Below are 15,575 nucleotides of genomic sequence, written 5' to 3'. Positions count from 1 at the left end.
AGTTCAGATAATTATATATTATGCATTCCTTTACTTTCGATTAGCAGATCAACCCACCCACCCAACTCCGCCCACATCAAATTCTTTATTTTCATCTCAGAGACTTTAAAATCTTAATTTAAAAGTACAGGCTCTAATTTGTAAAGATACGCAAATAATACTTCAGCATAATATAAATGAATAGGTGGGTAAAGTAGTAAAAATACATAAAATCCCAAACTCCAAAATATTTTGAAAATTGATTACCAAGCAGCCTGAATACAAGTTCCCAACCACTTGTTACCATTACTTCTATTAGCTATATATACAGAGGTGTAATTTTATCAGGAGTCACCTGCACGCATACCACATGTATACCTAAGATTGGACGTCGTCTGATAGGTTGAACCGCGCGCTGCACCTAGTAATTACTCTCCACTTTAAATGGTTACAAACGTCAATATCTTAAGTTAATCTAATGGCAAGACCATGGGCTAAAATCAATTAACAATTCTAAAGTAAAAAAAATATAGAAGTTTGCAACAAAGGCAAGTAGACGCTTATCTCACTTGGGTATCATTCAGCAGGGTCCAACATCCTCACGGTATCTATGTGCCTATATATATTGATAAATTTTCATATAGGAAAACCTCTAAAAATAGACGGTCTAAACTATAATACGGATATCGTCATAAATCTTGTACATGAAAACCTCTAAAAATAAACAGTCAAAACTAATGCAATACCATGCTATGTTACTGAAAATATTTCGTAAAATAAATGCACGCGAACTAGTCCTTAAGCAATCTCAATTACTCCAATTTTCTATTAAAGTATTGTGCACTTTCATATGCTTTTAAATAAATCTGAAAACAAAACTAAATAAAAAGATATACATGTCATGAAGAATCTGGCTGCTACACTGGACATTGGACAATGTAAAAAGATATGTCCACCGTGCAAACCACTAATGACAAACACTCAGAAGGTCGCAAATGCCATACAATTTTTCATACAATATGTTGCAAACAATTTCTTCCGTATAACCATAAGGCATTAATAGTTTGCCAACATATATACTCTTAATGTTCCCAACCCCATCCCCTTACTCAGTCGGACATTTTGTATTTTACTTGGGCATACACATGATATTGAACTATGTCCACCTTTAGTTAGACCTCAAGCTCTGGGCAGATTAGGATAGTCGTATATTACATAAGAACCACTACTTAATGAAAAGCACACACACACACACACACACACACACACTATATATATATATATATATATATATATATATATATATATATATATATATATATATATATATATGTGTGTGTGTGTGTGTGTGTGTGTGTGTGTACATGTATATATATGTATCTATGTGTGTATATATGTGTATATATATATATTTATCTATGTATGTGTATGTGTGTGTGTAACGATAGGGGAGTATATATCAACACGACAAACTTCACCTTTCTTTATACAGACTAAATTGCCTTTAGCTGAAGATTTTAGAAGGAATATTTTATCCCAGCTATATGGGGAACGGAATTTCGCTTTTAAAAAATTCCAGTCCTACCCCATCCCTGTTTGATTGGGGGCCCATGAACCTATGATATTTAATGAGGACAATCCATGAATCGTCTTCATTTCAAAGTCCAGGATTTTATATTCATCAATCAAAACAGCTTGCAAGTTGTTATATATTGAAATCTGACGCATTTACATTTAAACGGGGGACAATAGATGAATGTCATACGCCACTAATTACTTTTGAGAAATAATTTATCTGAATCAGACGTAATTTTTTTTTGTATTTTTGGAGCAAGACAGACATTTTATTATTATTTTGGAACTGTTTTGAATTATTCGAAGGAATTCTGGACGACGATATCTTGAAAACGTCACGATACGTTTCCGATTTTTTAAATTTTACAGAAATTTTAGTTCATTATGGACTGTCATATAATTTGTTTCAGGTTTATTCTGGACTTACATCTATATACTTTTAGTTCTCTCACATTTTCATGTATGGCTTTAATAACTGAATTCTTTGTTAAATATTACAAAACTTGTCGGTTTTGCTTCTTTCTGTTTCTTAGTTTGTGACCAGAGTCGTAACAGTATCAGCACCTATCTTTTGGAATTCTTGACCCCTGAGGGTACATAATTTATATTCTCTTGCTTCATTTAAAACATCAGTTAAAAAATCTTTCTTGATCGGCTGGAATAGCATTAAAGCGTCCCAACAGAGAACTTTATCATTTTGTCCAGAACTAATATGTGCATGTTTTATTAGACGAATACATATACAACATCGGTTACGCTGGAATGTGTATACACGACTTCCGATATGTATGTACCTGTGTATAGTATATCGTTCATATATGTATCTGTTGACCCGCATAGTTATCCATATTAATTCATTTTAAATATGTGTCATTACGTGTACGAAGACGCTTGTGTGTGTGTAAGTGAACAATTTTTCTTTTCCTTTTATAAATTATTTTAATAACATACCCACTTACAAAAATTGTGGACCACATGGCAGATGGGTCTTTCACGAATGAATGAGTTATTATCGTTAAACAACGTTGTTTGTTTTTATTATTATTATTATTATTATTATTATTATTATTATTATTATTATTATTGAGAGAAGGGGGAAAGATGGACGGTTATAACGTTCCCAGATAAATCGTATTTTACAGTTCTTACTAACTTATTTCACTTACATTTCAAAAGATCATGCCCATATTTTTAGGAATAAATGTAACATAAAGTGGCCGTACCAAGCGTCCCACACAATATTGTAGAAGTTCCCTTAAATTAGTGACAGGGTCCTGGTGAAGCTGTACCTTTCAGTCTCCTTGTTAGATTACTTTTTGTAATCACTGGTGTGGTACTGTGATTGGTTTCATAAATACTGTAATCACTTGCGTGGTATTGTGAATTGTTTTATAAATACTGTAATCACATGTGTGGTACTGTAATTGATTTCATAAATATTGTAATCATTCGTGTGGTTCTGCGATTCGTTTCATAAATACTGTAATCACTGGTTTTGTACTGTAATTGCTTTCATAAATACTATAATAACTAATGGGACACTGAATGGTTTCATAAATAATGTAATCACTGGTGTGGTTTCTGTGATTGGTTTCATAAATGTAATCACTGGTATAGTTATGTGATTGGGTTCATAACTACTGTAATCACTAATGTGGTACTGTGAAGTGTTTTATAAATACTGTAATCACTTGTGTGGTGCTGTAAATTATTTCATAAAAACTATAATCACCGGTGTGGTTCTGTGAATTGTTTCGTAAATATTGTAATCACTGGTGTGGTACTGTGATCGGTTTTATAAATAATGTAGTCGCTGGTATGGTACTGTGATTGGTTTCATAAATACTTTAGTCACTTGTGTGGTTCTGTGATTGGTTTCATAAATACTGTAATCACTGGTGTGGCACTGTAAATTGTTTCATAAAAACTATAATCACTTGTGTGTTACTGTGAATTGTTTCATAAATATTTTAATCACTAGTGTGGTACTGTGATTTGTTTCATAAATGCTGTAATCACTGGTGTTGTACTGTGGTTTGTTTAATAAATGCTGTGTCTCACAACCACTTGAAAATTTTATATGTTGTAATAATGTATCCAATCCCATTTTTTATACTACGGGTACGACCATTTGATTGGCGGGGGGTATTCCCAGCACACAATTAGCCTGAATCAATTACTCTTGATCTAATTTACAGAATAGAAAGATTATGTTATATCCATCTTATTCATTAAAAAAAATATTATCTTATGGTCAAAGAAAAAACCCATTCTATCCACACACTCGCTCCCAAACTATTTAAATGGTGGATCCCTAATAATTTGAATACAAATGCATTCAGCGACTTACATTTGAAAGATGATACCTTTTCTGAAAGAGTGCAGCTCTTCTGTCCCACCCCCCAGTAATTTTAAAAAGCAGAATTAAAAAATTTGCATTTCAGCAACCGAGAAACTCATGAAATTTGCGCATCGTCTGAAACAAAAGTTTTATAACAATTAAAGTCATAAAATATAACTACATGTATCCAATATAAATACAAGTATCCAACATAGGTACATGTATCCAACATAAGAAGAACGTGTATCCAACATAAATACATGTATTTTAACATAGGTATATGTATCCAACATAATAAATACATGTATCCAAAATAAGAAGTACATGTATCCAACATAGGTACACGTATCTAGCATAAGAAGTACAAGTATCCGACGTAAGTACATGTATCCAATATAGGAATATGTATCCAACATAAGTACAAGTACAGTTCTATATAAGTACATGCATCCAACATAAGAACATGTATCCAACATAAGAACATAACGTATCCTCTTGACAATTTTATCAGCAGAGAATATTGACGTTGTATAGAATTGTGTATTGAGTTTGTATATTGCAATAAAGACCACCTAAATATACCAAGTTGTGTGATATTGACTTTTACCAACCCTACTTTTCGTTCACTTGATACACACAAATAACACAGACTGAAATAAACACATAAACCTACCTTCTACCGCCATGCGACGCCATATCCCTTGTGCTGTTGATCAAATCATTGATTATGCATCATTCATTTGTACCTTTGACCAGCAATTGAAATTTTACAGGTAACGTAATTGACAACGCCCCGTGTCAGGCGATAACCAGTGCTGCTGAAGTCGCCGACACCTGTATACAAGGTAGCGACGGACAGTTTTCACCCACTGGGTAACCTCGCTTGGATATCCTAAAGGAAACAAAGCTGGCCGATGATGGCTTGTGTGAGACTTAACTGAAATGCCACACCTGTGTCGCTTGGGTACGCTTGTTGATACAAGAAGAACGCAATAATATAAAAAAAATCAATATTAGGAAAGGAGACAGATGGGGGATGCTATAGTGTTGTAGGAGTTATCTACCCTGAATTTTTTTAGAAAGCATCTCTCTCTCTTGAACGAACGAACGAACGAGCTTTTCGATGACGTTATAATCTACATCTTTTATTTTATAAGGAAGGAAAAGCAATGAATAAATTCGCGAAATTATTACATTTTAAGCAGAGATTTTTTACAACAGTAGCTTGAGTTTATAGATGTTTGCCATCGCTACATTGTATATCTTTCTTTAATCTTCTCAGGTTAGTGAAAGACGGCCATCGTGTCACAATCAGTATTTTAAGAACTTGTGGTTAAATCTCACTCTTACACGGGGACACAAAGAAATGTATGTATCTGAAATGAACCAAAATTTGCTTCTAAACATGCATTGGTAGTTGAAGATATAAAGGCATATTGAGCTCCTTGGAGCAGAAAACACCTAATTCTTGATTGACTCGGTGCTGTCAGGCTGTGACTAATGACCTACATTTGCAAGAAGCAAAGAAATATTTTCAATTTTTTAAAATCTTGTATTTTATTCATGAGTCATAACTAACCAGAAAGTAACTGTCGTGCGTTCAATTTGATGAAACTATATCTTAGGATAAAATCTTTGTCATATATAATTTCGTATCTTTTATTCTCGCCTCTCCCACGCGAAACTACTTTGTTAAGTTAAAGGTTCATGGAAATTAACGACCTCCTTCCACAGCGATACTGGCTCCGCCAGAAGTGCCGTTACTCGGCAAGCACGTGCCTAAGGTTAGATGGGTGTTCGGTTCAAGGGCAATACCGTGCAAGGAACTGATGTCACGAACCGTGCACGTGTAACCTGGAAAGAAAGAGAAGATAGGAACAGCGTATGACAATAAATTGAACAAGAAAAAAGATGATGAACAATATCACCTCCTCGAGGGGAGAAATGAAAACTGATGCAACCTCCTGCCGCTCCACCAATATCACCATTACTAGTTATGGTGTGCAACTATTATTAGTGCTGCCATTACTACTGCCACAACCACCATCATCAGGGAGTTTCTGTTGTATAGTGTCAGTATTAGTAATTGTGTTGATGATGGCAATGATCAAGATGACGGTTACAGTGATGCTATTCTGCATGGGTTCCAGTCTCGGATTCAGCCAATGTGGGTATGTGAGAAAGCTTGCCAGTAGCTTTTCGTGGGTCGGTGGTTCTTTCCGGGGTTTTCCCGGGTTCTTCCTCCACCATTAATACTGGCCGCCATGTATAGCCTATCGTGTGCTGAAAAATGGCGTTAAACCTTACAACAACAACAACAACAACAACAGTGATGCTATTTGTTGCTCTGTGTGATAATGACAGCGTTGAAGAAGAAATTGATGATGATAATGATGGGTACTCTTACTCCTCCTCATACTACTACTACCAACATTCTACCAAGTACCTACATTCTACCAAGTACCTACATTCTACCAAGTACCAACATTCTACCAAGTACCTACATTCTACCAAGTACCAACATTCTACCAAGTACCAACATTCTACCAAGTACCTACATTCTACCAAGTACCTACATTCTACCAAGTACCTACATTCTACCAAGTACCAACATTCTACCAAGTACCAACATTCTACCAAGTACCAACATTCTACCAAGTACCTACATTCTACCAAGTACCTACATTCTACCAAGTACCTACATTCTACCAAGTACCAACATTCTACCAAGTACCTACATTCTACCAAGTACCAACATTCTACCAAGTACCTACATTCTACCAAGTACCAACATTCTACCAAGTACCTACATTCTACCAAGTACCAACATTCTAACAAGTACCTACATTCTACCAAGTACCTACATTCTACCAAGTACCAACATTCTACCAAGTACATACATTCTACCAAGTACCAACATTCTACCAAGTACCTACATTCTACCAAGTACCAACATTCTAACAAGTACCTACATTCTACCAAGTACCTACATTCTACCAAGTACCAACATTCTACCAAGTACCTACATTCTACCAAGTACCAACATTCTACCAAGTACCTACATTCTACCAAGTACTAACATTCTACCAAGTACCTACATTCTAAAGGTGATGCTAGTGAAGAGGGTGGTGTTCATGGTGGTGGTGGTGTGGTCATGATGATAACGACACTTACATCAATCATATCAACTATAATGTGTACCTTTCATGCATCCGCAATGGCCGTTGTCGTTAGAGTCACACTTTTCCCCCGGCAGTAAGTATCGGGTGCAGCTGTGAATGGTGTCCCCCAAAAGGTCGTCTATTTCCAAGGAACAGCAGCCTCCCAGACCCCGGCAGTCGGAGTCAACCCTACACTCAGCAAACAGTGTGTTTAGAAAAACGCCCTACAACACAGAATGTGGATTAGTTATATATATATATATATATATATATATATATATATATATATATATATATATATATATATATATATATATATATATATATATATATATATATATGGAGAGAGAGAATTATCAATATACAGAACGGAAAGTAATATCCCTGGATTCCTATAGAAGAATGATTGATAATAGTAGGCGGAATTAATATTTAATACAAATATTACAGGTTAGAGAATTTTTTAATTCTGCCAACTATTATCAAGCATTCTTCTAAAGAATACAGGGATAGCACTTTCGGTTCTGTCTGGCGTATATTTATACTTCTGTATAATTAATTCTGTATACCTTGATTTGTTTCATATGAATCCGGAATGACTGTGTAGATACATGAGAATTAATTACGAGGTCGTCATGCGAGTGTGTCTGCTACACACGAGTGCATATAACACCGACAGAGTAACATCATTTTTTGGTGATGTTTGCTTGGTCGTGAGTGAATATGGGCTCGTGTGTGCAGTCAAGGCAATGGGTGCCGTTTACCCGCGGCCCTGGGTTTGAATCTCATTTGGAATATGAATTAAAAATTCTCCAACCTGTATGATAGTATTATTTGATTGAATATATATATATATATATATATATATATATATATATATATATATATATATATATATATATATATATATATATATATATATATATATATATATATATATATATATATATATATATATATTTCAAGCCGGTTTGAGATATCAAGGTGGAGTTATTCCGCTAACGAATTCATGTTTTGGAGCAAGGTTGGTTCCTTTAGAATTTACCCTCTCTATGTTGTTCCAGGACTGTATCCGTCGTTTCAGTTCTAAAACCCTACTCTTTTCACGTGTTTGTGTTATCTATATTAGTTCTAAAACCCCTCTCTTTTCAGGTGTTTGTGTTATTTATATTAGTTCTAACACCCCACTCTTTTCAGGTGTTTGTGTTATTTATATCAGCTTTAAAACCCCACTCGTTTCAGGTGTTTGTTATCTATATAAAAAAACCAACACTCTAGACAGCTGTTTGTGTTATCTATGCATGAGTGTGCCTTTGTTTGTCTTGATATTTTTATGGGCTGTAATGCTCACATTCTTTTGGTCATTTTACCTTTTCTGTGGGCATATTTCTTCATTTGCTGCAAGACTTATTATTTTTTTTCTTCCATCATGACAGGAAGGCTGCAAACAACAGCCATCACATATCGATATTCTGCCACAATGAATATTACAAAACTACGATTGCAGGATGTCGTTCTAATTCACAACTTAAATAAGAAAGGACTGATCAGTTTCCTTTCATCCTAACTTTTGGGTCTACCTTTCGGTGACAGCCATCTCCAGAAATCACAAACATACTTTAAGTTCAGTATTTTTTTGTGTGGATCTGATAACAATTTTTATTGGTTTCGTAGTTGCTACAAATCTTTAAATTTAAAGATCAAATGAATCCTTCTCCTTCAATATGACTCCCCCCCCCAATCAATAAATTTAAGGATCCAACGAAAGACCATCTTTTGTGGATACAATAGGACCGCTTCACAAATCCACAAATATAAAAATACAGATTAAAATGTGACTTTTTAAAAATGAAAGAAAAATAACATGAGATATGATACCCAAGAAAGTAAATGAATTGACATATTCAGTTTTCTTTATGAAATGTGTATGTAAAATCATTGTTTTGTATTGAAAGTTTCTATACTAAAAGTAGTATACGTAGTTTAAACACAGTATATACGTACATTCACGGCAATTGTATTTACTTGCTTTACTTTGCTAACAATTATTTTGGTCAAATTGAAAAGAAAGAAAAGTTTAACTAAATTTGAGATTATAACCAGTCGTAATGCCAGTTATAACATGTTAGTCAGTGTTCTTGTTCAAACAAGGGTCTGACGCTGCCTTGAAGGCATTACTACTCTGAGTCCCTTGTATATTTAATACTACTCTAGGTCCCTTGTATATTTAACACTACTCTTGGTCCCTTGTATATTTAATACTACTCTAGGTCCCTTGTATATTTAATACTACTCTGTTGTATATTTAATACTACTCTTGGTCCCTTGTACATTTAATACTACCCTAGGTCCCTTGTATATTTAATACTGCTCCGTTGTATATTTAATACTACTCTTGGTTCCTTGTTTATTTAATACTACTCTAGGTCCCTTGTATATATAATACTGCTCCGTTGTTTATTTAATACTACTCTAGGTCCCTTGTATATATAATACTGCTCCGTTGTATATTTAATACTACACTATGTCCCTTGTATATTTAATACTGCTCCGTTGTATATTTAATACTACTCTAAGTCCCTTGTATATTTAATACTACTCTAGGTCCCTTGTATATATAATACTGCTCCGTTGTTTATTTAATACTACTCTAGGTCCCTTGTATATATAATACTGCTCCGTTGTATATTTAATACTACACTATGTCCCTTGTATATTTAATACTGCTCCGTTGTATATTTAATACTACTCTAAGTCCCTTGCATATTTAATACTACTCTACGTAAATTGTATATTTAATACTACTCTAGGTTCCTTGTATATTTATTACTACTCTACGTCAATTGTATATTTAATAATACCCTACTTCCTTTGTATATTTAATACTACTCTAAGTCTCTTGTATATTTAATACTACTCTACGCCCTTTGTATATTTAATACTACTCTACGTAAATTGTATATTTAATACTACTCTAGGTTCCTTGTATATTTATTACTACTCTACGTCAATTGTATATTTAATAATACCCTACTTCCTTTGTATATTTAATACTACTTTATTTCCCTTTTATATTTAATACTACTTTACTTCCCTTATATATTAATACTAATCTAGGTCCCTTGTATATTTATTACTACTCTACGTCAATCGTAAATGTATTACTACTCTACATCCCTTATATATTTAATATTACTCATGGTCCTTTGCATGTTTAATACTACCCTACTTCCTTTGTATTGTTAATACTACTTTACTTCCCTTGCATATTTAATACTATTCTAGGTCCCTCACATATTTGATACTATTCTAGATCCCTTGTATATTTATTAATTGTCTACGCTAATTGTATATTTAATAATACTCTAGGTCCCTTGTATATTTAATACTACCCAAATTACCGAGTATATTTAAAACTACTCTGCATCCCTTGTATATTTAATACTATTCTATGTCCCTTGTATATTTATTACTACTCTACGTCTCATGTATATTTATTACTACTCTACGTCCCTTGTATATTTAATGCTACTCTACGTCCCTTGAATATTTAATACTGCTCTACATCCATTATATATTTAATACTACTCTACGTCCCTTGTACATTTAACACTACTCTAGGTCCCTTGTATAATTAATAATACTCTAGGTCCCTTGTATATTTAACACTACTCTAGGTCCTTTTCTATTTAACACTGCTCTAGGTCCCTTGTATATTTAACACTACTCTAGGTCCCTTGTGTATTTAATACTATTCTAGGTCCCTTTCTATTTAACACTGCTCTAGGTCCCTTGTATATGTAATACTACTCCGGTTCATTTGTCTATTTAATACTACTCTAGGTCTCTTGTATATTTATTACTACTTTAGGTCCCTTGTATATTTAATACTACTCTAGGTCCCTTGTATATTTAATGCTACTCTTGGTCCCTTGTAGATTTAATACTACTCTAGGTCCCTTGTAGATTTAATACTATTCTAGGTCCCTTGTATATTTAATGTTACTCTAGGTCTCTTGTATATTTAATAATCCTCTTGGTCCCTTGTATATTTAATACTACCCTAGGTCCCTTGTATATTTAATACTATTCTAGGTCCCTTGTATATTTAATACTACTCTTGGTCCCTTGTAGATTTAATACTACTCTAGGTCCCTTGTATATTTAATAATATTCTAGGTTCGTTGTATATTTAATATTACTCTAGGTTCTTTGTAGATTTAATACTACTCTAGGTTCCTTGTATATTTAATACTGTTCCGTTGTATATTTAATACTACTCTAGGTCCCTTGGATATTTAATACTATTCTAGGTCCCTTGTATATTTAATACTACTCTAGGTCTCTTGTATATTTAATACCACTCTTGGTCCCTTGTATATTTAATACTACTCTAGGTCCCTTGTATATTTAATACTGTTCCGTTGTATATTTAATACTACTCTAGGTCCCTTGTATATTTAATACTACTCTAAGTCTCTTGTATATTTAATACTACTCTAGGTCCTATGCATATTTAATACTGCTCCGTTGTATATCTAATACTACTCTAGGTCACTTGTATATTTAATACTGCTCCATTGTATAAATAATACTACTCTAGGTCCCTTGTATATGTAATACTACTCTAAGTCTCTTGTATATTTAATACTACTCTACGCCCTTTGTATATTTAATACTACTCTACGTCAATTGTATATTTAATACTACTCTATGTCCCTTGTATATTTATTACTATTCTACGTCAATTGTATATTTAATACTACCCTACTTCCTTTGTATAATACCACTCTTGGTCCCTTGTATATTTAATACTACTCTATTTCCCTTGTATATTTAATACTACTTTACTTCCCTTATATATTAATACTAATCTAGGTCCCTTATATATTTATTACTACTCTACGTCAATCGTAAATGTATTACTAGTCTACATCCCTTGTATATTTAATATTACTCATGGTCCCTTGTATGTTTAATACTACCCTACTTCCTTTGTATAGTTAATACTGCTCTACTTCCCTTGCGTATTAAATAATATTCTAGATCCCTTGTATATTTATTGCTACTACTCTAAATTAATGGCATATTTATTAATGCTCTAGGTCCCTTGTATATTTAATACTACCCGAATTCCCGAGTGCATTTAAAACTACTCTGATTCCCGTGTATATTTAATACAATTCTAGGTCCCTTGTATATTTAATACTACTCTACATCCCTTCCCCTTGTATATTTATTACTACTCTACGTACCTTGTATTTTTATTACTATTTTACGCCCCTTGTATATTTGATTATTCTAGGTCCCTTGCATATTTGTTGCTACTCTACCTCCCTTGTAGATTATATATATATATATATATATATATATATATATATATATATATATATATATATATATATATATATATATATACAATTCGAAATCCGTTGTATGTTTATTTCGAAATCCGTTGTATGTTTGTTGCTCCTCGTATATTTATTACTGCTCTTAGTTCCTCGTATAGTTATTACGTCTCTAGGTTTCTTGTATAGTTATTAAGTCTATAGGTTTCTTGTCTATTAATTACTAATCTGAACTTGTTTTATATTTATTACTATTCTATGTGCCTGGTATGCTTCCTTCTTTATTTTACATTTTTGTGAAATTCACTGAATCAGTAACAAGTTCATTTCATCAGTAACAATTCCAATGCATCTGTAATTGATTTAAGTGTATCATGAATAATTTTAGTGCATCATAATCAATTCAGTACATCCTTATTCGGTTCAGTGCATCCGTAATAGTTTCAGTGCATCAATAATAATTAATCATTTCAGTGCATCAGTAATAATTAATAATTTCAGTGCATCATTAATAATTAATAATTTCAGTGCACCATCATTAATAATTAATAATGTCATTGCATCAGTAATAGGTTCAGTGCATCATTATTAATTTCAGTACATCATAACAGTTCAGTGCATCCTGATTCGGTTCAGTGCATCAGTGATAGGTCCAGTACATCAAGGCTATCTTATTTACGGTTGGCACTAACCTGACCCAAGTATATCAAAGGAATCAGCATTGGCTGTGTTGCATTTTCGAATAATAGCTGTATTGGAATGAAATGACAGAAGATTTTAGCGAAAGTAACCGGCAGCAGAATCCCACCTGTTTGCTTGATTATTTTGTGCAAAAACACGAAGGTGAGCAAAATAGATATTTACTGTAAAAATATTTACGCTGCATTCGTTTTGATGCAGGTAACATTCTTCTGTAGTAAGCAAATTTGCAGGAAAAAATATTGATTTTCTTAAGGATTGCAATTGGATGAACTAACAGTTGATTAGTGTACTTAGTATAATGATACGTTGAGATACTAAGTATAATGATACGTTGAGATACTTAGTATAATGACACGGTGAGATACTTAGTATAATGACACGGTGAGATACTTAGTATAATAACACGGTGAGATACTTAGTATAATAACACGGTGAGATACTTAGTATAATGACACGGTGAGATACTTAGTATAATGACACGGTGAGATACTTAGTATAATAACACGGTGAGATACTTAGTATAATAACACGGTGAGATACTTAGTATAATGATACGTTGAGATACTTAGTATAATGACACAGTGAGATACTTAGTATAATGACACGGTGAGATACTTAGCATAATAACATGATGAGATACTTAGTATAATGATACATTGAGAGACTTAATATGATGATACGTTGAGATACTTAATATAATGATACGTTGAGATGCTTAATATAATGATACGTTGAGATGCTTAGCATAATAATACGTTGAGATAGTTTATAACGATAAGTTAAAATAATTTAATAATTAGTCTTAATTTTCTTAAACCCTAATACAATTTTACAAAGGAAATAGAGATATTTTCGCACAGATTCGAATTTTTAAAAAAGTATCAACGTACAGACTTTATGCAGAACGTGCGGCCAAGGTATAGAGACATAACTGTCTGAGCATGAGGGATGAAAGTTCCAAGGATCACAACAATCAGGAGAAGACGAAGAACTCTTGGTTCTCATATGATAGAGTCGGAAGAGTTTTCCAACCTATGCACATTACTTTTGATTTGAAGTTTGACATGAAGACGAAGTATAGTTAAAACTGCATATATTTATGTACATTACCTTTGTAAGGGCGAAACAAAGACACAAAACAATGGCAATCTTCATACTGCGAATCTATAATGTGTCCAAGTCCAGGCAACCTACTTTAACAGAACTCGGGATTATTTATCTTAATGATCAACGTGTCTTATCATTCTATTTCCGAATTTAGACCTTTCATCCGACAAGCATATACACCTAATCTCATTCGGATGGACACACTGTCAAAAGCAGCACGAGAGAAAACAAGTTTTTGCTTTGATATCGGTTTATCATATCAACTTTTCTCCCTTATTTAGCTCAACGAAGAAAGGAAACTTATTCCATTTAAAATAGATCGATTGGCTACAGTCCTACATACCTTAATACATACATGCATATGCACATACATACATACATACATACACACACACACACACACACACACACACACACACACATACATACATACATACATTACGCTACAAGAACACTGAATTTAGAGTGAAAGGGAGAAACCTCATAAACGCCATGTTTCAACATTCGTCCAAGAGAATGTGTCAAAATATCTTCATAAATTAGTCAGACAGAGAGAGAGAGAGAGAGAGAGAGAGAGAGAGAGAGAGAGAGAGGATAAGGCTTCGAAATGAAAACACATTTATCAAAATCTTTCCTACTTTCTTTTTTCTTTCTTTTCGTTTTAATAAGTGATTTTGATAAACACGCAGGGCAAGATCAGGTCAAGTGGTGTGTGTGTGTGTGTGTGTGTGTGTGTGTGTGTGTGTGTGTGTAGTCTGGTCCAAAATTTCAAAAGGGCCCTGACTTTTCTCGAAAGGCACCAAAAGTCTAATGTCTATCTATACAAGGTGTACATAATACCCAATAAATGTGCGTAACGATGGTCAAATTTCAAGTGACCAGTGACTGTACGTTTGTGTGTGTACTTTTTTTTTATCCCGATGAGAGCTTCAGGATTCCTTCCCCCAGCCCCATCTGGCCCTGCCAAGATGTAGTAGTTTTCTAGGTCCACAAGATTAGGTACTTTATTTTGTGTATATTTTGATACTGATGACTAATGCAAATTCGATCGCCTTCTTGTTTTGCATTGGAACATGATACGTTATTCCGTCGTCTCCTTATTTTGTACTGGAACATAACACGTCATTCGATCGTATCCTTATTTTGTGCTGGACCATGATCTGTTTCGTAAATATAATGTTTATGTGTATTCCCCTGTTTTCACATATTTTTTTCAGAAAACTGTATGATGGAACATTCGAAAATGTTAGACTATAAATTGAAAACTTTCACCCATGTGACTCAAGACTATAGCCTGCTTAGAAATATCACGTATTTGATCTTTGTTGGGAGATAACTCACGAATGTATAATGTGCAGTAGC

The 15,575-nt window shown here is 33.5% G+C and overlaps 2 protein-coding genes across 2 annotated transcripts in view; both read right to left on the bottom strand.

Moving 5' to 3' along the window:
• Positions 1–4,861, bottom strand: part of LOC149800797 (uncharacterized) — a 109,337-nt gene extending 104,476 nt beyond the window's left edge. The window contains exon 1 of the mRNA XM_089954790.1: positions 4,569–4,861. Coding sequence (XP_089810916.1) covers positions 4,569–4,591 — 23 coding nt within the window. The 5' untranslated portion in view covers positions 4,592–4,861. The remainder of the gene's footprint in view (positions 1–4,568) is intronic.
• Positions 4,862–5,086: 225 nt separating this feature from the next.
• On the bottom strand, positions 5,087–14,349 carry LOC149800796 (uncharacterized). Its single transcript, XM_089954218.1, has 3 exons — positions 14,217–14,349; positions 7,097–7,280; positions 5,087–5,749 (listed from the first exon to the last, which is right to left on the bottom strand). The coding sequence occupies exons 1-3, from the start codon at positions 14,259–14,261 to the stop codon at positions 5,610–5,612; spliced, it is 369 nt and encodes a 122-aa protein (XP_089810344.1). The 5' UTR covers positions 14,262–14,349; the 3' UTR covers positions 5,087–5,609.
• Positions 14,350–15,575: the final 1,226 nt, after the last annotated feature.

This window comes from Sinohyriopsis cumingii, chromosome 4 (genome assembly GCF_028554795.1).
Source record: "Sinohyriopsis cumingii isolate HCF-2022 chromosome 4, ASM2855479v2, whole genome shotgun sequence".
NCBI classification, from domain to species: domain Eukaryota; kingdom Metazoa; phylum Mollusca; class Bivalvia; order Unionida; family Unionidae; genus Sinohyriopsis; species Sinohyriopsis cumingii.
Note: the sequence above shows the minus strand (reverse complement) of the source record. Positions and strands in the feature narration are given on the sequence as shown.